We start from the raw sequence: 26,094 nt of genomic DNA, 5'->3' as shown, positions 1-26,094 counted from the left end.
TTACATATTTCTTTCATTAAAGTATATGATTTTGCGAAAAGCTTTAATTTATTGACAACAACATTTATGATTATAATCTCATTTTAAATTCGTTTTCTTTTCTTTTTTTTTTTTTTTTTTTATTTATGTGCTGAAATATAGAAATATTCGTAGTTAATTTTTGTTTTTGTGTTATTTTCTTCAGTTTATCTAAAACGTTGTGAGCAATTCCTCTTGAATGCTGTTCGATCGAAGTAGTTGAGATGGTGTGGGTGCGCCTTCAACCGCATAGAAGGCTTTGGAGGTTGATGCAGCTTTGTTCTTATATTCATGATATTCATCGGAAATGGTCTGTGAAAAGTAATATTTAAAAACAATCAATAGAAACCCATATCGGTAATATTCAAAACTTACCTTCAGTCGACAGCCTAAGAATACGGCGCGCTCACGCTTTCTAACCATATAATCGGAAGACATCAGCCATCTGTGCTCCAGACAGTCATCTGTGTATGGTCGTTTCCTGTAATTAAAATAGGTAATGTATTAATTGAATTGCGAATTCTAGAAAGATATTCTCTTACGTGGGATGTCGCTTAAACAGTTGCATAATGAATCTAGTTGCTTCCGGAGTAACTTCCTTGAAGAGATTCTCAAAACGATAGCGTACGAAGGAAATGTTTTGTTGAGTCTCGTAGTCGTCGGCGCCACGGAATGGACTAGTGCCGGACAGAAGCATGTAGACTAGTACGCCCATCGACCAAATATCGCTCTGGGGGAAGACTGGTTCGTCGTTGATCATTTCTGGTGGCTGGAAGTCCAGCATGCCAGTCGGCGCTATCTTCATGCCCAACTTGTTCACCTTCTTTGCTGAGCCAAAGTCCACGAGCTTCACTTGAATCGATCTAACTGAGGCCATGACAACATTGTCGGGCTGTATGTTTAGATGGCAATATCCGCGCCAGTGTAAGTATTGCAGGGCATCCAGGAGCTGTGTGATAACACATGCCACCATTTGCTCGGAGTATTCATGGCGGCTCGAGAAATAGGTCAACACGTCGGCGCCCTGAAGTTTTTCCATCACAAATATTGCGATCGGGACATTCATTGGCTTGTAGGCGCCAAACAGGGCGGGTATACGCTCGTGCCTTAGGGTCTTGAAGTTATCAAATTCAGCGACCACTGCCTCCTCATTCTCGTCGGTGACTTCAAAGATCTTTGCCACAATAACTGTATCTGTGGATTTCTGGATTCCCTTCACAATTGTGCTGAACTCTCCGCGTGCAATCTCCGAAATGAAGCTGTACTTATCACTGACGGACGCATCGGTCACCCAGTTGGGTGGCTCGCGCTCGCAATGGTAGTCCATGTGCACGCGCTCCTCCTCGAGCACCACCTCTTGACCCTTCTCCGTCAGCATTTGCAAGTGCTTCATGGCCTTCGTAATGTGAACTTTGGGTGCATCCGTGCCAGCAGTTGTTGCATTCACGGGAATTCCCATGTCACTCCAGCCGATGCGATTCTTCGACGCAAGTCGAATTTGATAATTCGTGTTGGGCTGCAGTTCGTGCAACAGATAAAATTCGTGATCAATGTTATCGGCCACAGTGGTCCAGGCATCAGAGTTTTGCGTTTTGTATTGCAGACTATAGCACATGACGGGCGAGTGTCCATCGTCGCGCGGTTGCTTCCATCTCAGCAGTATTTCTGTGGCACTCGTTGCCGAAACCTCAGGCGAGTCGGGTGCATCGGGCAGCGTTGCAATTACTATGCGACATCTGGCCACAGTCTGGCCAACCTTATTCCTGGCGACAGCCTTATAGATGCCAACATCGAAGTGACTGGCTGGCTCGAAGCGCAGTATCGAACGACCATCCTCATCGAAAGTGATCTTGATACGTTTGCTCTCAGTGATGACCATATCGTTCTTGAACCATTGCACGCACGGCTTAGGATCGCCCACTGCAAAGCAGTGAATATGCGCTGGCCGGTTCTCTGTAATCGCAATAGTTTGTGGCTTCTCTCGGAAGAAGGGTGGATAGCCCTCGCGCTGAGTCTCGATCATCGCATCTGCCTCGGTATACTCATTCAGACGAGGTCCTAGCTCAGTTCGCAGGCGTCGAATGGAGTACGAATCATTAGCGGAATACATGCTAATACGGCTCCTGGTGCGCTCATCATCGATTTCCTCATCCATTATATCAGTGAAGCGACGTCTTTCGCGGATCACGGGCAGCTGAAAGTAATATTGAATAGGTTATTCGTGATTTCTTTACTTTGCTAATACTTACTACTAATACTTACCGACCAATCAACTGAATCGTTAATAGCAAATGATGGAGAACGCCTGTGGGCGACCTTCATGTACTCGCGTAGCCTCACTGGGAAGCTGACATCTCTTAGCTGCAGTAAATAGGTATCGGGTCCATATTGATAGCTGTAAGAAAGACCATAAATTATTAATATAATTATTGACTTTACTTGTAACTCTACTTACTGGCTCTCAGATGAGATGAGACCCAGCTCATAGTCGGGATGCAAGAATTTGGAGACAACCTCCTTAGTTCTGGTTCTTGGTTCGATGAAGGGCTCGGGCGTATTTTCAGGTGTGTACGAGTGTCCAGGAGGATACACCATTTTCGAGGGATGCTGGAAGCAGCCACTGAGGCGACGACGACGGAAGTAGTTCTTGCAGGAGGCATTTGCATACCAATCCCTGAAGTGATCATAATAGTGCCTCAAGCGATCCGTACCAATTTGATAATCTTCATCGGATGCTTTTCTATCGAGCATAAAGAACCAAGGATGCTTCAATGCGGTCTTAATATCCATACGCTCTTCGGGGCTGTACAGCAGCAGTCGGCTTATAAAGTCGCGACCATCCTCAGAGATATGGGTCCAAATGGAATCAGAGAAGTCCCAGCGACCCTCGCGAATTTTGGTCAAGGTTTCTCTATCGTCGGCGCCCATGAAGGGATTTCGGCCACCGAGCAGAATATATGTGATCAAGCCAACTGTCCACATGTCGTGGGAGAAGCTGACGCCTTCCTTGTTAACGACTTCCGGAGAGACAAACTCTGGCATTCCATAGTCCAGTGTGGATAAGTTGTGCTTATTTATTTTGCGCGAAAGACCAAAGTCAGATACCTTGATGAAATCGCTGCCTACGACAGAAATCAGCAGGTCTTTGATCTGAAAAGAAAGATAGATATGTAATATAAATCCCTATATGAATAAGTTAAATGATATTTACCGTTAAGCCCATATGGCCCACGCCCAAATCGTGCATATGCTCCAAGCCATACAAAGTCTGGCGTATATAATTGGCAATGTCACGCTCGGTGTAGTAGTTCCTCGTAAGCAAATTGTCCCTGACAAGTTCGCCTCCGGCTGCCAGCTCGAGTATGAGCGTTACGCCGCGATCATTCTCATACGCATCGTAGGGGCGTATCAGGTTCCTGTGATTGAACATGTTCATCATATCCAGTTCATTCAACATGAAGGGCCGCAGCTCTGGTCGTCCGTGCATGATCTTTGCCGCATAATTGTCGCCAGTGGCGCGCTCCACCGCGTGATATGTGATGCCCTGAGTGCCACGACCTAGCTCATCGCCAATATCGTATTTGTCCTCATATCGCAATTGCTTCGAGCGCACATATGGATGCCTGCCATAGGTCTTGTAGATATATTGATCCTCATTTTCCTCAATATGCACAGTGACTGAGGTGCTAATGGATCCGGCAATATTTCGTGCGCTCACCGAGTAGAGACCTCCATCCTTTATTATGGAGTCGTGTATGGCAAGAATGTAGACATCGGGATCATATGAGTGAATCTTAATGCGTGATGTTTCAGTTATAAGCTTCCAATCCTTATACCAATGTACTTCCGGTAGCGGAATTCCAGTTATCCTGGCCTCAATGCGTCCATTCTTGCGCGACATGATGAACGTTTCATTGGGACGCTTCGTGAATCGTGGATATTCGGCGATTTCCAGACGAACTCGTTGCCTAGCCTCGCCATGCTCATTAGTCGCCACTGCTTCATACCATCCCACATCACGATCTAGCATGCTGTGGGGAAAAGGGATTACGGATAGGTTAGAGGTGTGCTTACTTATTTATGTACCATCGGTCATATCTAAGCAACTTACTTATTAATAAATAGCGTAGCCTGTCCATTACGTGTGTAGCTGTAATCGAATCTTCCGCCGGGTTCAATTAGACTATCGTTAAAGTAGTAGGTCATCTTTGGTTTCGGATAACCATAAACGAACCACATAAGCTCTGTGTTATGTCCCTTGACGCCATACGAGACTTCGTTCTCACGCAGTAAAAATCTAGATATCTCAATAAATTTTAGTATATTCATAAGTTTGCTCTAAAGTCACTTACTGAGGAGCCTGAGCCAAACCATCGTGAGGTGGACGTTCAATATCAAAGTCCTTTGGAAAATAGGGTGAAGTATCCGGTCTAAAGTCAGTGCCAGGTGGCAGATATGTGTAAGTCTTCTTAGGCTCCGGTATAAGATTTTGTCTAAAAGAAATAAATCAAATTGTATTAAATAATCGAGACTAGTAAAAATTTCTATGGTTACCTAAATGTCTGAGTGTATGGACTGGGATCGCTGACGCCAAATTTGTTCTCTACGCGAATTCTGAACTTGTAATCTCTAAGTGGGTCCAAGTTTCTAATATCATAGCTGCAGCCTCGAATACCAGTTCTCAAGGTATGCCAGTCGCCATCTGGTAAGTCTAGTCTTTCCACCTAAAAATATAGAACAAATTGATAATTAGAATTTGGTTTCTAAGTAAATAATTATAATTTTATTATAGCATACCTGATATGTAACTGGATATCTGGGTGTCAATGGCACCGACGGCTTCCAGGACAAAAGCAGACGTCTATCGGTCATACGGGATATAATAGGACCTTCGGGCAATGGTGGTGGAGCACCGGTTTTCTTGTATTGCTTGAAGTCGCTATACTGCTCGCCCAATGGACGTTGATGAGAGTCAATAACTGTTTGAAGAAGAAACAGGAATTTGAAAAGGGGAAAGCACCAAAATAACTACAGTTAGACTTACCATCGTAAAATAAGTCGGCATGACAGATATCATCTCCATAGGGATTGTAGATGCGACAGGAATAGCGTCCCACATCAAATTCGTTGACATTTTTGATGGATAAGCGCAGAAGACCATTCGATTCCTTTTCAATATCAATTCTATCAGATGGGAATAGTCTCTGATCGTTCTTGAACCATTCCACCTCCGGCTCTGGATAGCCTGTTGCACAAGCCGTAAACTTCGCCGACATGCCATCGTAGACATCGCAGTCGCCAATTTTCTTGAGAAATACTGGGGGCTCGGAACGCATATGCTTTTTGCTAAAAGAAAAACATTTTATAATAATTGAAATTGATTGGAGATTTGATATATGTATAACGAATATACTTACACTTCATTAACGACTTCCAGACGACCCTGTGTAATGTCTTTGCCCTCCCTATTCGAGGCAATACACTTGTATTCGCCCTTATCAGAGGCTTGACAATCATTCACAATCAGCATATGATGATCGCCATCATTTTTGATCGAGTATTTGCTTGACTCCTCTATGGGCTTATTATCGAAGAACCACGTGAGCTCTGGATATGGAACGCCAGAGACTGTAACTGGAATCTTGGCATTGTTTCCAAAAGCTTGCTGCTGATCTGATATCTTTTGCGTGAATATTGGCGCCTTGTAGACTTTCCTGACGTTCGCATTGCACTGAGACGAGTCCTCGCCCAAGGGATTGGCCAGCAGGCAGCTGTAGGTGCCGGAGTCGGAGGTTTCCACGGGGCTTATGGTTAGACCCGCGTGCTTGCCATCGCAAGTCATCAGCAAACGTTCGCTGGGTGCCAGTGGAACGCCATCCTTGGACCACATGATCTCAGGCATCGGGTTGGCAATGAATGGCGCAGATAGCACCAGTTCTTTGCCTTCATCTGCATTGACATCGCGTAGTCCAGAGACGAATTGGGGCGCTTCCTCTGCAACAGTTTCATCAATTTTCGGTGCTACATAGAGCTTAGCCTTCGAGGCAGTTGAGCCCTCCGAATTTTGTGCGACAATTTCGTACAATCCCGAGTCCGTTGGCAGAGTCTTGTCTATAATAAGGCTGAAAGTGTTGTCCGGATTTTCCAGAATGGCAACATGCTTATTATCGGGCAAGATCTCATGACCATTATGGAACCACTGGAGTTTCGGCTTTGGAAAACCTAGAACCTTAATGTCCATCTTCACTGGGAATCCTTCAACACTCGAGGCATCTTGCAGCTCGGCAACAAATGTGGGCTTCGCTTCCCTAGGAATCACTTCAACTTTCACGGCATTTTCTGCCTCGCCCTCCTTGTTGACAATAACACACTTGTAAATACCAGCATCTTCAGGCTCCACTGTATCAACACTGCATTTGGAAATATAAATAATAAGATTTTTTGAATTGATAAATTATCTTAGCTTACATCAAGCCAATTTGACCGTTGGGATTGTTGATGAAATCAATATTAGAGCTAGGCCGCAGGAGTAGACCATCCTTGTACCACTTGATTTCGGGTGCAGGAAAACCTGTGACTTCAGCGCTCAATTTCAGGGGTTGTCCAACAGTGACTGATTGATTCTCGAATGGCTTCAGGAACTTGGGCTGCATTTCTTTGGCTGTAAGATTTAAATATTGAATTTGTTTAATTTAAAAATATTCAATAACTAGCATAGTATAGGGTAATACTTACGCTTTACTGCGACAGCACATAAGGCTACCTTCTGTCCATGCGGATTGGAAATAACCAATTTGTAGGCACCAGAGTCATTCGGCTCACAGTTGTTGATTTCCAATTTGACTAAGCCCTCGGGCGTGGTCGTCATTTTAACTCTATAAAGCAAGGTCGGAGTATTCGTTGATGATATATTAAGTTTAAAAGCTTTCAAATGCACCAAGTACCTTGGATTTGGTGTGATTTCGTCGCTATCCTTGAGCCATTGGATTGTGGGCAAAGGACTGCCATCCACAGCACATTCCAGGACGAGAGGCTCACCCTGTTGCGCATCCAACGCACTGTTCAGTTTTTTAGTAAAGCTCGGAGCCAGCGCTTGCATAGTCAATTCAAATGGAACTTTAGTCTCACCAATTTCATTTTTGGCCACGCAGGTGTACTATAAAGACATTGATTTCGTTTCAAAGGGATTCTTTTTGTAAGGAAGTTAATCATACCGTTCCAGCGACATTTTCCTTGAATTTGGGTATTTCGAGTATGCCCTCGACCTGATCTGTTGTAGGGTTTGAGGATTTGACCAGATAAACCTTCTGCTGTGTTTGCTTATCGACAGCTTCAAGATCAATTGGCTTGCCATCCTTGAGCCATTGTAGAGCCGGTGCTGGTACGCCGTGTACGACAACCTTTGTGGTGACTGGGTGGAAGTCGTGAATGGCCTGGGCCTCAGGTGGCACTATAAAGGCGGGCTTTTCAACTGCAATGGGTTTATAATTAGTGATAATTTTGTTTTTAAATAGTTTAAGAAAATATAGCTTTACCTAGCACATTCAAATTGAACTCTGCATCAGCTCTGCCCTCTGAATTGATAGCAGCTATGGCGTATTTGCCATCATCTTTTGGCGTCACCGATTGGAACACGATTCTGTACTTATCGGCATCAACATCGGCGATAACCTCGCAGCTGTCATTGTTGCACAGATTCTCATTGCCCCGGGTCCAGGACACCTTTGGCTTTGGATTGGCGAGCACGATTGCCTCAAAGCACACCGACTGTCCGGGCAGGCATTTGTGATTCACCAAACCGGTAATTTCAGGCTTGGATAGCACATCGATATAGCCGCTTGTGGCCATCTCGCCATACTTGTTCTTTGCCTTGAGCTCATAGCGACCAGAGTCTTTGATGTCGGCTGGGGAAATAAAGAGATAGTTGAGCTCGAATAGGAGATGAAGGCTTATAACGACTAAATATTCTATTATCAATATTTAGATAATTTCTTTCAATGAGCTTATATTAATTCTTACCATCCTTGATGTTTAGGGTGCACGTATATTGTATCAAGCCGTTCTCCAATTCTTTTGTTTCAGTCTTCAATATATTCTTCTTGTCTCCACTAAGTGGCACGCCATCCTTCAGCAAAATGATCTCCGGCAATGGGTCGGCCGTGAATACGACAGCCTCATTAACGGTTTCTCCCTTCTTCAATTTGATATCGCGCAAGCCGCTGGCTGCGATCAATATAGGTTTTCTATACTCAGCAACACCTAGGGATATAGACAATTAACAAATTATATTAGAAACAAATTTGTCTATTTAAAATCAGAGTCTTACCTGAGAGCGAGAGTACTCCCTTATGGCTCTTCTCACCGACTTTATTCTTTATAACAACCTTGTATTCGCCGGCATCCGCTAGCTCCAGGGACTTAACTTCTAGCTTATAATGTTCCTAAAGTATATAATATTATTAGTATTTGAGAAATATAAACGTTTCCTTAAACCAACCCCATCATTTGATATAGCAAAATGTTTGTCAGCTGCGATGGGTTTGTCATCGTGATACCAAATCGCCTCAGGCTTCGGTATGCCCTTAGCAATAACTTCATATTTGAGGGGAACACTTTCAAAGCTATGAATTTGGAAGACATCGATGTGTACGATCTCAGGCACAGCTAGAAAATTGAAATTCAACTAATTAATATATCGTATTTTATATTCATAGTGCATACACCGGCGAGTTAATACTCTTACGTGTTAATTGCTGTAAAGAATTTATATATACAAAAGAATTTATAATCGATCGATTTCAAAGTCGATTTTCATTTCACATACATCAAATGTGTTAGGAGCTAAGTCGTGCCGCCGTTGGTTAAGATATCGTTCTTCTCAAAGTAGATCAGATCACTTTTATATCTATGTATTACATATTATGTGAGATGCAATTTTGGTTAAAATATCTTGCAAGAAAGTCTTCATACACATACACATAGACATTCACTTAAGACTCTATCAATACCCAATGTTTTTGATTCATGCGTTTTGCAATGGGCTTCACCTTCGGATTTAGGAAGCACATATCCTCTAAATATATATATGATTATTTATATATATATACAAAACTATACATTATCAATTTTCGGTCAAGTTCATACCATCTCAGTCTTGGATCCTTCATTTCTATACAGATTCTATATACATGTTTAAATTTTTTTAAATTATGACAATATCAATCACTTTGCTTAACAACTAGCTAAAATTTTACAGCATTATTAAAGAGAAGCATTTATGTAGAGCATTCATTTTATGTATATTAGTTAGTAAAGAATTTAGAAATGTTGTTTGTTTTACCCCCTTCCTCAGCTTGCTCTGTTGTTGCGAGCATTGTTTTTGTCACGGTTTCTTCCACGGATAAACAGTCTTTGGCTAAATTTATTAAAAATGTTTAAATTTAATATAATTTCTTAAATATAACTGATAATTTAAGGTTTTGCAGAATGTAAAAAAAAAACTTTACCCGATAATGAATTAATCTGTCAAATAAAAAATAAAATTCTCGATATCTTATCCTCAAAATCTCAACAATTGATCTGTAGACAACAATTAATCTGTAGACAATTTCATAACAGATAACATAAAAAAAATTGTATTATAAAGATCGAAAAATAATGTAACACACGTATATTTTAAGGGATATATATTATTCTAAGACTGGCTCTAAGGGGAAAGTAGACTGGCTCTAAGAGGAAAGTAAACTTGCTCTAAGGAAAGTAGAATAACAAAAGCCTCGAGTTTGAAGCGAAGCAAATTGTGTACGAGATCATTATGTATATGAGTCTTCTTATACAACCTAGGCTCATTTTGATACAGAATAAGTTATGGAATATGGGTAATGGAATCCAATTTATGTATCACTAAACACTACAAGATTGAAAATAATGAAAATGCGATGTGCACATGAGAAACTATTTAAAGGATATTTGGAATTTAGCTAAAAGGTTCTAGAAAAATATCTACGTTTTATAAGCGATTTAAGTCTGTAATTTCTAGATTATTAAAAGTATAATTTGAAAACAGAAATTTTTCAAATTTGTAATTCAAATTTAAACTGAAATTTAATATTATAAAAACCAGTTGAAATTTAAATTCGAAGTTCAATTAACATCCTGCCACGTAAACTCGATTGCCATCCGCTAAAAACCATTCACAAATCTCTTAAGAATTAATTGAAATTAAAATAAATCATATCGAATATGTGAAAAATTGCTCAGTACTCTGCTTACACTTTTAAATACCAAGTTAACATTCTTAGCAAAAATATACTTACTTAAAACTTGAACTTTGCAACTTGAGGTTGTTTCGCCGATGAAATTGGCTGCCTTCACCTCATAGGTGCCAGCATCTTCAACTTTGGCAAGATTCAAGGTTAAATAGTAATTTTCGATGCGTTGCGTATCTCTGGTGATCTTAATTCTTGCATCTTCATGAATTTCGTGTCCATTCTTGAACCTGAAATTAGTCAAATATGAAATTAAAGTAAACATTCTATTAATAAAGATCAAAAAATAAAATAACTACCATTTGATAGTGGCATCCGGATTGCTATAGATCTCAACCTCTAGAGTTAACGAGTTGCCTTCCTTGACCTCAACATCCTTGAGAGCTCTTCTTATTTTGGGTTTGCCTGAAATTCAATAGGAAATTATATCTATTTTGATATTCCTATATATCCCATATATACTCACAGTTGACAGTCACCGAGCAGTTGTCCTCGATCTGGCCGTAGTCGTTCATGATCTTGCAGCAGTAATTTCCCTGCATGCTGACAGCGACCTCCTTCATGACCAGCTTATGAACATTTCCTTCCGTTGTCTTAAGGAATTCATTTCGCTTCTCATCGATTTCGATGCCGTCAATGAACCACTTGATGCTGGGCACTGGATAGGCATCGATGCCCACGGCTAGCTCGACATTCGTTTCACCCTCCTTGACGGTGATGTTCTGCAATTTCTTGGTCAGCTCTGGGGTGCACTTCATCAGCAGCTGAGTTTCGCTCGTGGCCGATCCGTGCTCATTGACCGCCTTGGCCGTATATTTGCCAGCATCCACGCGAGTGGCGCCAGTGATTTTCAGGGTATACGTATTGCCGTCCGACTCGACCTTGTATTTTTTCTCGCTGGTCTTGATCTCAGTTTGATCGTGATACCAAATCAGCTTTGGCTCCGGGAATGCATCGACGCGCACGGACATCTGTACGGTTTCCTTTTCGCCGTGAATATATTCCTCCTCAAAGTGTTTCACAATAATTGGCTTCGACTTCACCGTACAATTCCAATACTCGGACGTCTGGCTCAGATCGTTTGTGGCTCTGATCGAATAGTTGCCAGCCTGCGACAGCTTAATATCCGAAATCTCCACAGTAACCTTGATGGAGCCTTTGCCAACGGACTTTGTTGTAATCTTCACATTACTTTCACCCGATATATCCTTGCCATTGTTGGTGACATTTATATCCGGCTGCGGGAATCCCTCAACTTCGATCTCCATGCGCACTGTTTCGCCAGCTGTACAAACAATATTCTCGATTTTCTTTACTTTCGGTGGAGCTGAAGGAAGAAAATATACGTATAACATTTATAAAAAAGTTAAATTATTATATTCATATGAAATCTCTCACCCTTAACAGTCAAATTAATGGAGCTTGTATCCTGTCCAAGCTCATTCACCGCTTCGATGGTATATTCGCCAGCATCTTCAGTGTTTATGCTCTTTATAACCAGAGACATACTCTCCTCGTCTTCAAACATGAACTTGTGTCTGTCGTCGACTTGGACGACTTCACCTTCATGCTTCCAGAGTACAGCTGGCTTGGGGAAGCCCTTGCACTGCAGCTCCAGTATGGCCGTGGCGCCAATGCTGGTGTTCGCCTCGCGATGCTCAATAACCAAGGTTGGTTTCTCCGGTTCCCTGTTCAGGGTCTGAATAGCGCCCTGAACGGACAGCTCGGCGCTGCACGAGATATTTCCCGTTGATGTCTGGGCCACACACGTGTATAAGCCGGCATCTTCGGGCTTCACGTGCTGGAATACCAAAGCTAGCGAATCCTCATCCTCGCCAAAAAGCACTTTGAAGCGTTCTTCGGGATCGAAAGGTTCTCCATTGCGCTTCCAGGAAAATATCGACTTTTCTCCACTCTGCAAAATCTGACCACTCAGAGCACCAAAGGGATTCTTAAAGTCTGAAAAAGAAACGGAAATAATGATGTATGAAATGTTATTAAAATTAAATCGAATAGTAAATTGATTTATCTAGTTATAGCGGAGTGTTCTTTACGTACCCACAGTAGTTGCTTTTGCCTCGCAACTGGCTTCGCCAAACTTGTTAACTGCTTTGCAGCTATAGACTCCAGCATCTTCCGGCTGCACTTCGGCAATGACTAGCTCATAGAAGCCCAGGTAATCCTTTTCACGTATGATTTGAATTCTGTCATCCGTTTCAAGAATTTCCTTATCGTTCTTGTAGCTAAAAAATTGAAAATAAAATTTATAAAATATAAATAAAAAATAAAATATATAAGATATACAAAAGAATAAAAAAAAAAAGTTCAAATATGTTTGCAAAACTTTGATTAAACATCTTTAATAAAGAAATATGCAGGGCATATATCTAATGCAAGTGCCAGGACTCTCATTGTCTTCTACTTTTCTACGTTTTTTAAAAATGCATTGTTTTTATAGCTTAAGGAAACTTATCTTAAAATTGCCACATTCCAATTCTGTGCAGAATCTACATACAAAATTTGGCAGCTTTCTCTTATACTCACCTAGTTTTGCATAAAGAAGACCAAGGTTGATCTTAATAGATCTCAATCAAATATGGTTAATTATACAAAGGAACTATGGCTCAAACTCAACTAAACATTAAATTTATTTGCTCAAAATTCAAAATTATACTGGATTATTTTAGAAAGTCGCTCACTTTTGATTCTACATTACAGTGATTCGACATAAGATCATATTTTTATAAGAAAATGTTAAGACCCTATTTTATAAGGGAAAACAGCGAAAATTATTAACATCATATAAGTAACCAGAACACAATAGGTTATACAGATTTAAAAACTATATAGTTGTACTTACAACTTAACTCTGGGCTTTGGATCGCCCAAGATTTTGACCATAAACCGAAACAGAGTATTCTCAATCATTTCAGTATCCTTCAAACTAACTAAGAATGCGGGCGCAACATTGGTCTTCGTTTCGTCATGACCACCAACTGTAGCAATTATTGAAAAATATGTGCTCAATTAAAATTAAAATGAATAAAAATAAAATAGTTTATAAAACTTACCTTGACCCACAGCCAGCTGAGCGGTAACAGTTGTTGTTTCGGCTGCAGTCTGCGCGCGAACAGTATATGTTCCAGCGTCATTCTCACTAAAAATTTAAGATTTAATTTTATTATCTAAAGAAGTAACACATTCATGATACGTAGTAGGTCAAGGCCAAAGATCAACGATAAATCACCTGCAATTTTTAATATCCAAACGATATGAATTCATTGGAGCGCTTGTTTGTACAATGCGATCCGCTAGACGATCATCCAAGGCCTTGTTATCCTTGAGCCATGTAACAGAACCTGGCTGCTCGTTGAACTGGATCTCAAAATGCGCAGTCTCACCGCCTGAAATAAGAGTGAAGATTTTCTAAACAATTTTATAAAATGGAAATTTAGTTAACTTACTCTCGACGTGGACGCTCTTCAGCATTTTGTTTACGACGGGCTTTTCAATCGAGCGCGGTGGCAAATCGTCCGAACGTTTATACGTTGAACTTTGCAAGTAGGACGCACGGCTCTCGGCTCGACTCTCCGCACGACTCTCGGCGCGGCTTTCGGCACGGCTCTCCGCACGACTCTCGGCACGACTAGCTGACAATAGGTGTGAGTGTCCTTCAGTTCTATCTAAAGTTGTTCGCTCACGTCTAGAGCTAATGCCATAGTGCTTGTTCTCTACAGTACTATCGTAGGAGGTGCCCCTATCATAGTCCTTGTACCTACTCGTTTCTTTATGTGCCAGAGGTTAATTGAATGTAAAATAATAAAAATATGCATGTAATACAAACTATAGAATGCGACAATTTAGTTCGGAGAAAACAGATATAGATATATGATATTCAGGAAACTGGATAAGCAAGGATATATATGGATATTATAACGACTACTACAGAGGGCTGCCAGTTGTCAATATCTTATATATTTCTCTGCATCATTTGCTAATCAAATATAGATCGCTGATATACACAAAGTAAAGATATATAAAAACAATTTGTATTTATTTCCATATATCTAAAGTTTTTCTTTACTTAAAGGAATTGCTAAAACGCTTTGAGCTTCAGGGAATCAGCTACATAAATTTCAGATAAAATTATTATTTCAAGAATTCATGTTTTTAATTGAAATTTTGAATAAATTTTGAATAATATAATTAAAATTGGCAGCCCTCTCATAATACTTTAATTAACTTCGGGCTATAAAAAACAAAACAATTTATGTGGATGTTAAAAGAGGCATGGAAACTAGGAAAAACAATGTGCGGGTGGATAGCTGTTCACCTTCCCTTCAATCAGTTGATCTGGTTTTATAGATTGATTATAGATCTACTCGATTGACTTACAGTTCTTTTCAGATTTTTGTCTAATATCATAATATTTTAACGATAGATGAAGCATCATTTCTAAATATGTTGGTTAAGTCCGTTTGGAATAAAGCAAATTATATAGAATAAAGAATGGTAATGGGAAACTCTATACTTTTCCGAATGAAACTTTAAAGGTCACATCATACATCCTAAAGTTAATGAGCATAATATGTGTTTCATTCCGGTTTTGCACTATTTATGAAAATTGGGTGTACGAAACAGCTCAGGTTAATTGGTTTCTCAAGGAAACCCTGTTTATATATTTTAAAATATTGCTATTCCACCTAAATAATCCATGAAAAATAGATAATTCAATATTACAAATTGATCTATACCATATTAAAAGGGAAAAAAAAAAAAAAACAGCATCAAAAGCATCATCAAAGGCTGGATAAGGAATATTTGGTAGCAGATTATCTACTATGTCGTGCTTAAATTCAATATAAAATAAATATTTAATGATATACATGTATATATTTTTTATGCCAGGAGGTACCAAACATTCAACACAAACTTGGTTAATGTTCGTATATATGTATGTTTGCTAAAACGTAAACAAAATATTATAATACTTTTTCGGATGTTTAGAACACAAGGCATCTATTACATATCAACACATATTTCGTATTTGAATCAATCATAGACTGGACTCGTCAAAATCTAGACTTTGGCTTACATCAATTCGTTTTCTAGAGCCTTCAATATCGTATCACACACATTTATCGTTTACTTTTTCCCGTTATTGGTCAATTGAAACTTACTCTCGATGCGCCGTTTGGTTGCCAGTGAGTAACTGGAATAGTTATCATCCATACTGCAAACACTTCTGCCGCGTGCCTCGAGGTCAACACTTGAGTCTCTGAAATCGTCAGCAATAGATTCAGTATAGTCCCCTTCAATTTCGCAAATATTTACAGGCTCTTCAACAATTTCAAAAATGGGTCGTTTCTTTCGAATGGGCGGATTAAAAATATGTACAAAGTCGCGAGCTTTTGCCTTTTTAACCGTATCTTGGGCGTAATTGGTTGAATCGGCTGATTTTAAGACCGCTGTCTTAATATTTCGTATCTTTTGCTTAGCATTGCGCAGCGATGTGTCTGAGGTTGATACGTCATAGATACCCTCCAGAAAATTCTGTGATTTCTGTTCTAAACTCTCGTTGTGCACGAGCACGCGTTTAATGGGCGGCGGAGGTCGCGGTGGCGGTGATGGTGGGCGAGCTTTAATAATTAGTATTTCTACGGTGGTTTCATACGATATAAGCGGAAGCGGTTGAAAGAAGCCAGGCATTCGAACAAAATGAGGTGGTAAGGGTGGTGGGGGTGGACCTTGTGCAGAACGTTCGCCCCCATTCCTGAAAGCAATATCGGCAAGTCGATTATTCCATTGCGTTAATGAAGCTGAATCGGTTATATTAGTAATGCTCTGATGTTCGTCTCGTTGTTTAGAGGTTTGCTGAACGCTATCGCTATCGTACATCGATTCATTGTAGCCGGGTATGTTTGCCAACTCGATTTTGTTCTTGTTATGGGTATCATGTGAATGGCTTAAAGTTTCTATTGGATTGCTTATTGGAATTTGTACAGTTATTTCTGTATAAGAGGAGTTGATATCTTCTGTGTTCTTACCCTCGGTTAGAGTTTCTTGTTGATGAGATTTCTCTATCTCACTAATAACATCTCTAGTTTCAATCTTTTCAATCTTTTGAGATTTCTCTATCTCTTCTCTAGTTTCAAGCTTTTGAGATCTCTCTATCTCTCTAATCTCTTCTCTAGTTTCAAGCTTTTCAGATTTCTCTATCTCTCTGATATCGTCTCTAGTTTCTATTTCACTAGTTTCTTTAAGTTTAATTGGATGTTGTTCTACAACTTTATCAGATTTCTTTGATTCTATGCTAGAGTCAAGCTTTTTCTCTACTAATGTCTGGGCAACATTCTCCTGAACTTCTACTTTAGACTTTTCTTTTTCTTCTTTTCTATTCTCAGGAAGTTCTTTGGACTCAATCGCCGATCTTTTAAATGCGCTAGACTCAAGCAGCACTGCAGGCGCCACAGACTCTTGTTTATCTAGAGTGGATGTTGTTAGTTTAACTTCGCTCTTATTGGATTCGGTTTTCGAATAACTTTGGCTGGCCACCTTTTGCTCAGTTCGAATCTCTTTTGTGGTATTTATTTCGATATTTTGCTGTACGATATTTTGCTGTGCACTATTTTGTATATTCTGCTGGGCCTTGAATAGCTCGTAAGCTTCCTGTTCGATCTTCTTCAGCTGCTGCTCCTCGAAGAGCAGGCGTTCCTTGGTTTCCTTGCTCAAAAAGTAGTTTTCGGCCACGTCAGAGGGACGTATATCTAAATTGGGCTGATATGCCTCGACCTTGTGGGGCAGACGAAGTATTAGTTCATTCTCGCTGGCAATATTTGCCGAATCTACTTTCAGATCGTCTGCAGCGTGCTCTTGCAGAGTCACGACGTGATTAATATAGGACTGAATTTCATTATACCAAACCCGATGACCCTCCTCGTTGTGGGGCTTAATGAACAGATGCAAATTGTTCGATTCGTCTGGAGATTTGCTTGAGAGAAATAAGCGCTTCTCTTCAATTTGATCCTCAATATTGCACAGCGGAAGCTTGATGATATTTTGCAAAATAAATATCGATTTCTTATCAGAGATTTTGCGAACTTTTGTTATTAAGATTCTAGACTTGAACAGGAAGCAATATCGTTCATGGGTTTTACCATCCTTCTCTGTAACCAAGCAAGGCTCATGCAGCAACAACCTGCCCAACTTCTGTATGTTACCTCTATAGCCCTCAATACTCGATATATATATATTATCATAGGCTCTACTTGGCACGCTAAGCATTAGTTCTAAAGCTCTCTCCAAGTCCCTAACATTATCTTTGAAGCATTGAGATAGTTTAATTAGGTCCTGTGGATTAAACATTAAACCAGTTAATTAGTTTCAAATACAAATTATATTAATTTCTCTGTTACAAATTAGGCGTGCATCCATATTAATTTTAGTAAAACAAACACAAACAATTAATATACATGCCAAACCTTAAACAGAAGCTTATAGTCGTTGATTCTCTGAAGTGGAAGCTTCAAGTGCTCGGATAGCGATTTGTCGTCGCCCAGCTTTGCCGAAAGTTCCTGAAATAGATATGCACAAAATTGTGAAATTTCAATTTTTTTCTTTTATAGAAGTTTTATAAAAAATTAAAAATATTGCCCTATTCTTGTATTAAATGCAATAAATAAATAACATGAACAATAAAATCCAATAAATATAACTTTTAAAATATTACAAAGCCGCAATTTAAGAAAAGTTAAAAAGAAAGTGTTTCTTTCCTAAACAATAAGTTTTTTAACAAACTTATACTTATACAAATAATTAATACTTTAATGATAAATATAAATCGAATCTGCAAATAATGAATTATATTTATATTATATTAAATTAATTATTATTATTCATAAGTAATATCTAACATCCATACTTTATATTTCTGATATATTTTCAACTGTTTCCCCTCACAAATACTCTTTGACATTTGGAAATTTATCTCTAGCCAATGTCAACAAATAAATAACAAATATATATTGTATATATATATATTGTATATTTCCTAAAGCATTTTCAAATATTGAGCATTCGATATTTTTATATATTCTGCTTTTTTCCTGCAAAATTACATTAAAAAGCTAGGAAGACATTTAATATATTTCTCAAGCAAAATCAAAAAATTTAAACATAAAACAGCACAGTTTAATATATGTATAAAAATATAAATAAAATATATATATTAACTAAAATTGTCAATAAAAACCCATTAAAAATATCGAATTTAAACTTTTAGATTTGATGGCAAAGAAGAAGCAGAAAAAAGCCCAGCAATGACATCAAATGCAAAGCAAGCGGCGTGCGTGCAACTGTATGTGCTTTGCTTGTGCGTGTGTGTGTGCCTGTGCATGTGTATATATATATATGTGTGTGTGTGTATTGGTAAGCTTGATGGTTTCCAACAGCTGCGCTATATGCACAGTAAATACCCTGCTAAGCAGCCTGCACCGACTAGAGCAATTATCTTTTTTTCCAATTGCTTAAAATTTGCAAATTAATTAGACAGTAAAAATGTGTATAAAATATGAATAATTTCCTAATATTTATAATAATTCCATGTTACATAATTTCATTAAAATACTTTGAAAGAATTTCACTCATTTCGTGTGGTGTTTTCATGGTCGCACAGACGACACGCTGGGAATACGCTTTGCTCTTGAATATAACCGTAGCTGCCACTTGTTGTTGGCTGAGACACGCCAAGTTGTAGTTGTGTGTGTTGGCCGATATAACGGGCAATGACTTACTTTTTATCCTCGATTCAATTGCAATATGGTATATTTGTATAGTATCCAGTATTTATTTACGAATGTCCTTGTGTAAAATAGTTCAGATTGATCTGGGTAGACGAGATGATGAATATCTCTAAATAAAAGTCACTTGTTGCAAATTCGACATACACACATAGCAGATGTATGTAACTAGGTCATGTATGTAATTGCTTATGAATATGCACACAGACATACATACATTCATAGGTACATAGATGTATGTATATCCATCTTTGATTATTCCTCCACAAGTACAATTCCTAACTTTGAAAGCTAAATTCGTTCATCAATATAAATTTAGCACTACGCATCTATTCTCACACATTCGCACACACACACACACGCACAGGCAGATCTATATAGATATCTGCAAGTTTATATATGTATACACATATGCATATATATCTATATTAATTTTAATGAATCTTGCATAACAGTATTAACTTATAGAAAAAACACATCGATTACGTTGTAATATTTATAATTTTTATTTTACAAATATATTTATTTTTTTTTTTGTGGGAACTTTTTGAGCAAATAATTTTTAGGTACCAAGGAAAGTAATATCCACGTGTAAAGATCACGAAACGATGGCAAACACAACTCAAAATACACTGAAGTGTGCAAAAGCTTTAATAAAGAGAAACGTCTGGATTTAAAAATAAACTAATAGATCTACATACATATATGCACGCACACATGTATATACATAGTGTATGTGACTGACTTTATGTATGTATGTATGTATGTATGTATACATAATATTCTGAAAAGCATTGAACATTGTGTGTGTCTGTCTATTTGACCAAATAAAAATCAAATGTATATATAGATATCTGTGACTTACATACATACATATTGCAAATACTGCAACCTATGTAGTTTATAAATGTAAGCATAGGAAAAATATAAATCTATATAAACATATAGACAAATTATACATATGTATATCAATTATTTGAGAAACTTTTGAGAAACCCACACACTCCGTCAAACGGACGTGAGCAAAATGTTTTCTAATTACTATTTATACAATTTTCTGCTAACTTTTTAGACATTTTTGTTTATTAAATTTTCAACGAAAAAAAAAAGCTCCCAGTGAACGCAATAAAGTCTATTCTATACTCTGTTTTAAATTCTTCGACATTTGAAATGCATTTATGAACAAATGTGTTTGTACAAAAATTTGGTTTGATTAAAAGTTATTGAAAATATATGACATATAATTTTATAAAAAAAAAATAAATAAATAAAAAATAGGTTTGTTGCAAAGATTACACACACACACACACACACACACACACACACACACACACACACACACACACACACACACACACACACACACACACACACACACACACACACATACATACACACATACATACATACATACATACATACATGTATATAGCTTGAAACTCCTTTTACAGGCAGAAAGCAATTCTGATTAGAGGAGACCGAGCGAAATATAGCAAGTCAGAGAGCGCTCAACCAAAGAGATGAAAGACAAAGCGAGAGAATAAGCAGCCAGAGAATAAGCAGCTAGAGAATAAGCAGCCAGAGAATAAGCAGCTAGAGAATAAGCAGCCAGAGAATAAGCAGCCAGAGAATAAGCAGCCAGAGAATAAGCAGCCAGAGAATAAGCAGCCAGAGAATAAGCAGCCAGAGAATAAGCAGCCAGAGAATAAGCAGCCAGAGAATAAGCAGCCAGAGAATAAGCAGCCAGAGAATAAGCAGCCAGAGAATAAGCAGCCAGAGAATAAGCAGCCAGAGAATAAGCAGCCAGAGAATAAGCAGCCAGAGAATAAGCAGCCAGAGAATAAGCAGCCAGAGAATAAGCAGCCAGAGAATAAGCAGCCAGAGAATAAAATAAGCAGCCAGAGAATAAGCAGCCAGAGAATAAGCAGCCAGAGAATAAGCAGCCAGAGAATAAGCAGCCAGAGAATAAGCAGCCAGAGAATAAGCAGCCAGAGAATAAGCAGCCAGAGAATAAGCAGCCAGAGAATAAGCAGCCAGAGAATAAGCAGCCAGAGAATAAGCAGCCAGAGAATAAGCAGCCAGAGAATAAGCAGCCAGAGAATAAGCAGCCAGAGAATAAGCAGCCAGAGAATAAGCAGCCAGAGAATAAGCAGCCAGAGAATAAGCAGCCAGAGAATAAGCAGCCAGAGAATAAGCAGCCAGAGAATAAGCAGCCAGAGAATAAGCAGCCAGAGAATAAGCAGCCAGAGAATAAGCAGCCAGAGAATAAGCAGCAAGAGAATAAGCAGCCAGAGAATAAGCAGCCAGAGAATAAGCAGCCAGAGAATAAGCAGCCAGAGAATAAGCAGCCAGAGAATAAGCAGCCAGAGAATAAGCAGCCAGAGAATAAGCAGCCAGAGAATAAGCAGCCAGAGAATAAGCAGCCAGAGAATAAGCAGCCAGAGAATAAGCAGCCAGAGAATAAGCAGCCAGAGAATAAGCAGCCAGAGAATAAGCAGCCAGAGAATAAGCAGCTAGAGAATAAGCAGCTAGAGAATAAGCAGCTAGAGAATAAGCAGCTAGAGAATAAGCAGCTAGAGAATAAGCAGCCAGAGAATAAGCAGCCAGAGAATAAGCAGCCAGAGAATAAGCAGCCAGAGAACAGACAGCCATAGAACAATCAGAGATGAAAAAGGCAGAGAAGGAACAAGCTGTAGGAGAACAGTTAGCGAGAGCAAGAACAGGCTGAGGGCTGAGAGAGCAGCAATTATTTCTCTTTAAAACGAATAATCATAATAAATATTAATAATAAAGTTATTTAACACAACTATTACAATCCTGCCTAAAATATACGTAATACGATTATTAACTACTATTATTCACTTATAATATCATTATTCAGTAAATTTATTAATCAATTCCTTATATAATACAACAATTACAAGTTTGCTTAATACATATGCTTATTATTGTTCTTAACTACTTAAAATATTTTCCACACAGCCAGAAGAAGAAGAGGAGGAGCACTGCACTGCACGACTGACCAGGTGGGGGTCAAAAAACCAACTGAACCTGCCTTCAAAAGGCTTGCCCTTATATAGGGCAACGATACACCCACACAACATCGAGCCCAACAGTCGAGCCTTTGTCTGACTTCGGCTCATACACGATCATTGGGCAGCAATATTGTGTAGTTTTTGCTCAAGTTTTTATGGTAATTTATATACCAAAAAAATATTGTTGCACATACATAGTTAATGTGCTTAACTGCTCTGCTTCTTGCTTTTATTCTTTCCTTAATGTAGTCATATTTTATTGATAAACTTAAATGTTCGATATCCGCTCTGATGTTAGAGAGTCAGACAAATAGATATAGTTATATCGGAATATATATATATATTAATTATGTTAAATATACAATATATATGTAACATAATTTTACACAAAATCAATATACTCATTTAAAGTTTATTCAACAGAACAAATTTGTTTTTTTTTTAACAAATTTTAATTGATAACTCAAGTATATTAATTCTCATTCAATATATTAAAAATGAATTATTGTTCAACTTGACTTGACAACAGTAGGCGTAGTTTTATAATAATCTTATTGCTTTGACTAATAAGTTAGCTAGCTAATTTCAAGACAATAATATAATATATACTAATGTATTCAGTTCGATTTAATATATTCTAATATATTCCACACTTCTTATTACCTCACATGAATATATACTCACTTTCATTTTCAATTCATAAATAAGCTAATAAAAACATTTATCACTCAACTGCGTATCATCGGGTATATACTCTTCTTCCTTCGCCCTCTGAGCATAACGAAAAAGCCAAAAGGCCATACTGAACATAGTCAATAAATTGCAACCTAATATTCATTCATAAACTGCCAGAGCAACATAAGTTCACAATCAAACAAATCTGAGCAATGTATTGTTTATATGTATATGTATAAAAACAGGTGCAACTGATAAAAGCTTGAGCTTTCTCAATGTTGTATGTAGTGCGCACATCCCACTCGATTCGCGGTGCGAACATATGTTTTACCAATTAGACGAAAACAACAAGAGCAGCAAGTTTGACCTTCCGATCGAACATTAATCAACGCAACTTACATCAAACTTGGGGAAAAACAAACAAGTTGCAAGAGGTTGCATCATGGTTGGAAAACATTCTTTAAAATAGAAAACACTTGTGCGAAAATGTTCGTACCGATCGCAGAGACAAGTTGTGAACGAGGGCTGCCACACAAGTCTTTAACAATTTTTGATCATATTCATATAAAAATGTAAAATATGGCAATTTAAAATAATTTAACCACAATATAAATATATTTATTTAATGTACGTACTCTTAATGTAATATTGTAAGATATTAATGTTAAATAACACGTAAGTATTTTGTTTTTTATCTTACCCGGAAAAAATTTTTGCTTTCTACATTGGTCGCTAGGAACTCTTGTGCGAGTAACTCGTTACGGCAATATTTCACATGTTTGTCAAAATCTCTTTCCAGTCTTAAGAATGTTTTGGCTATCATATTGGGCTGATTTCTATAGCATTCAAGGCCCTCCTTTAAAACCCTGAAATGAATGTTAATTTGAAGTAATACAAATTTTATAATATACAGATATAGACTCTTGACACTTACATGTGAAATTCGGCAATTTGTATAACATTAGAGAAGATAATGTCTTTGTTGTCGCGAATCGATCGTGGCGTAGTCGGCTTATCAATAGCCTTTATATACTTATCAATTACATATTGTAAGTCTCTTGAAAACTCCTCCTCCGTTTCCAAGAGTTCCCCAATAATGGTCCTGGAACATTTAATATTTATTATACTTTAAACAACTTTATCATTGTAATTGTAATATGTTTACCTCTTCTTGAAATCAATGTCTGCTTCCGTGGTTTTGCCATTTTCGTTTTTACTTGAACTAAACGACGATGAATTAACTTCTAATATTTCCATCGGAACCAAGCCTTCACGCGCATTTAATCCATCAGTGACTCTTATGAAGCATCTAATATATATGAGATAAAATAATAAATTAGACTTATTTTTTGCCTAATATAAATTATTTTAATAGCTTCATACATACTTTGTTTCGTTGAGGCTTTTTATCGTATTTACGAGTTCAACCAAATCTCCTTGCGAAACGCTTACGGCATCCGGTGTTTGAGCCTGATAACTTTGATTTACAAAAACTAAATCAAAGGTCTAGAGAAGTAGAATATGTGATTATTAATATAATTGAAGCTGTTTTCATTCAATAACGGTCCTTTCTCTTTTATATTTGATTTTATCTTATTAATAAGTTACGGTAAACAACATTTCTTAGTTCATAAAAAATTAAAGGCGTAAATGCAACTTGTTCTTCTGCCAATCAGTTTTAAACTTTTCTTGAAATTATGGTAATTAATACTAACAAAACTTTAAATCAATATGTTCCAGTCGCAGACATTTTGTGTTTTTTTATTTGCCTGAGCAACGATTTACATTTTACGTTTCCTTTTTTCATTTTCTCATAAATTTACCGTTAACCGCTCTCTGCTCGATTTCAAATTCATAGTTGGATTTGTCTGAATGCACTTAATGACTTTATTTCACTTATTAATATTATACCACTTTTTCTATTTGTTAATTTGTTTCTTTCATTGTCTTCTATATATTTATATATTTGCTAAAAGATCTGGCGAACGACTTAATCGACCGCATTCTAAAAAACATTTTATAAAGAATGGCGACTGAAGGCAGGCGCCTTCATTTTGTATGCTTAACTCAAATGCAATAGCTCTCTTTTCATAAAGAGAAAGAAGGACAGAAACGCAAATGTTGATCTGTTTAGAAGAGAGCGGCACACGCAGAGAGCGGAACTCTTCATAATGACGTTGAGAGCGTAAATAAGTTTACACATGATTAACTAATTATTATGAAGGAAGCGAAGCTAAAAGAAGAACATAATATTACAGCTGCAACGAATTTAATAGAGAGCCACACAGACATGAGCGCTCTTAAACCGAAATGTAAACGAAAATAGAATAACAATACAACGGCTTCAGCCGACCGTTGAGCTGCCCACAAAAGAAGAGAGAGCAAAGGAGAGCGCACACAAAGCAGCATGCAATTGCAAACTCTTTGGCTTTGCCACTGCTGTGGGAACATAGTTATCCTCAGCAGCTGTTATAACTGAACTAATGGACTTTTAGAAAATTGTCCGCTTGTAGAGTATACTAGCTGTAAAGTTCGTCTTCCTGTCATAAAATTAGCTTTACTAGTTAAGGCACAAAAGGGATGACGAATAAGTGTTTGCCATTTGTACATATGTATGTATGTGTGTACTATATATATAAATAAATACAAAAGTATTTGCGTACATGCATATGTATGTCGCAATCTTCTGGCAATGACAGACGTGTATACGCTATGTCTGTGAACATGTGAATTTATTGACATACATACACATGCATGTAAAATACACATACATAAACACGTATGTATGTATGTATGTATGTATGTATGTATGTATATACATATACATGTATATACATACATATGTATATAAATGGCATATGTCAATACTTACTTCATTCATAATCGCTGCATAAAAAGAAGAAACGGGTTGATGTTTAATATTATTTCTATGCTAATTAATCAGGCACATATTAGCTTTTTCAGTGCACATAGAACTTTCGTACTTTCACGTATTCCTTTAAGGTTCTGAAAATAAATATTGCGCAACATTGCGTTTTCGTTACACTTACACTAACACTTAATACACATAATAATACAAATTATTTGAATGCATTAAAGCATTTAAATATCCGGGTCACAAGATTTTAATATAAATTTATTTTTACCGTCGCCCAACGCTTTAACGATCTTATTAAGTGCCATCAATCGTCAACGACTTCTAAGCGACTGAACAACTAATGCTGATCGATATTAGCCGATCAAACAAATGGTTTTTTCTTTTCTTTTATTTTGTCTTTGCTAAAGACGAATCTCAAGTTA

The 26,094-nt window shown here is 37.8% G+C and overlaps 1 protein-coding gene across 5 annotated transcripts; it reads right to left on the bottom strand.

Annotated features, from left to right (window-relative positions):
- Window positions 1–5: 5 nt before the first annotated feature.
- LOC6579971 (obscurin) lies at window positions 6–26,043 on the bottom strand. Of its 5 annotated transcripts, none has more exons than XM_015164019.3 (38): window positions 25,941–26,043; window positions 25,667–25,800; window positions 24,182–24,300; window positions 23,960–24,103; window positions 23,729–23,896; window positions 23,495–23,660; window positions 17,768–17,860; window positions 15,467–17,636; window positions 13,751–14,071; window positions 13,534–13,690; window positions 13,358–13,443; window positions 13,147–13,282; window positions 12,345–12,529; window positions 11,685–12,245; window positions 10,753–11,613; window positions 10,586–10,691; window positions 10,335–10,516; window positions 9,359–9,433; window positions 8,516–8,682; window positions 8,345–8,459; window positions 8,038–8,277; window positions 7,554–7,922; window positions 7,233–7,489; window positions 6,963–7,174; window positions 6,754–6,893; window positions 6,487–6,679; window positions 5,436–6,428; window positions 5,063–5,364; window positions 4,816–4,997; window positions 4,573–4,742; window positions 4,371–4,511; window positions 4,130–4,315; window positions 3,230–4,049; window positions 2,474–3,168; window positions 2,281–2,413; window positions 561–2,212; window positions 394–499; window positions 6–330 (listed from the first exon to the last, which is right to left on the bottom strand). In XM_015164019.3, exons 2-38 carry the CDS (start codon window positions 25,673–25,675, stop codon window positions 190–192), a joined length of 12,753 nt encoding a protein of 4,250 aa, XP_015019505.1. In that variant the 5' UTR covers window positions 25,676–25,800; window positions 25,941–26,043; the 3' UTR covers window positions 6–189. The 5 variants fall into 5 exon arrangements, with proteins under 5 accessions (XP_015019505.1, XP_015019504.1, XP_015019502.1 ...); XM_015164018.3 differs by having other exon boundaries at window positions 16,334–17,636; window positions 25,941–26,042; XM_015164016.3 differs by lacking the exon at window positions 9,359–9,433.
- Window positions 26,044–26,094: the final 51 nt, after the last annotated feature.

This window comes from Drosophila mojavensis, unplaced genomic scaffold (assembly GCF_018153725.1).
Source record: "Drosophila mojavensis isolate 15081-1352.22 unplaced genomic scaffold, ASM1815372v1 contig_80, whole genome shotgun sequence".
In the NCBI taxonomy this organism is placed as follows: Eukaryota; Metazoa; Arthropoda; class Insecta; order Diptera; family Drosophilidae; genus Drosophila; species Drosophila mojavensis.
The sequence above is the reverse complement of the archived record's forward strand: the minus strand, read 5'-3'. Positions and strand labels throughout refer to the sequence as shown.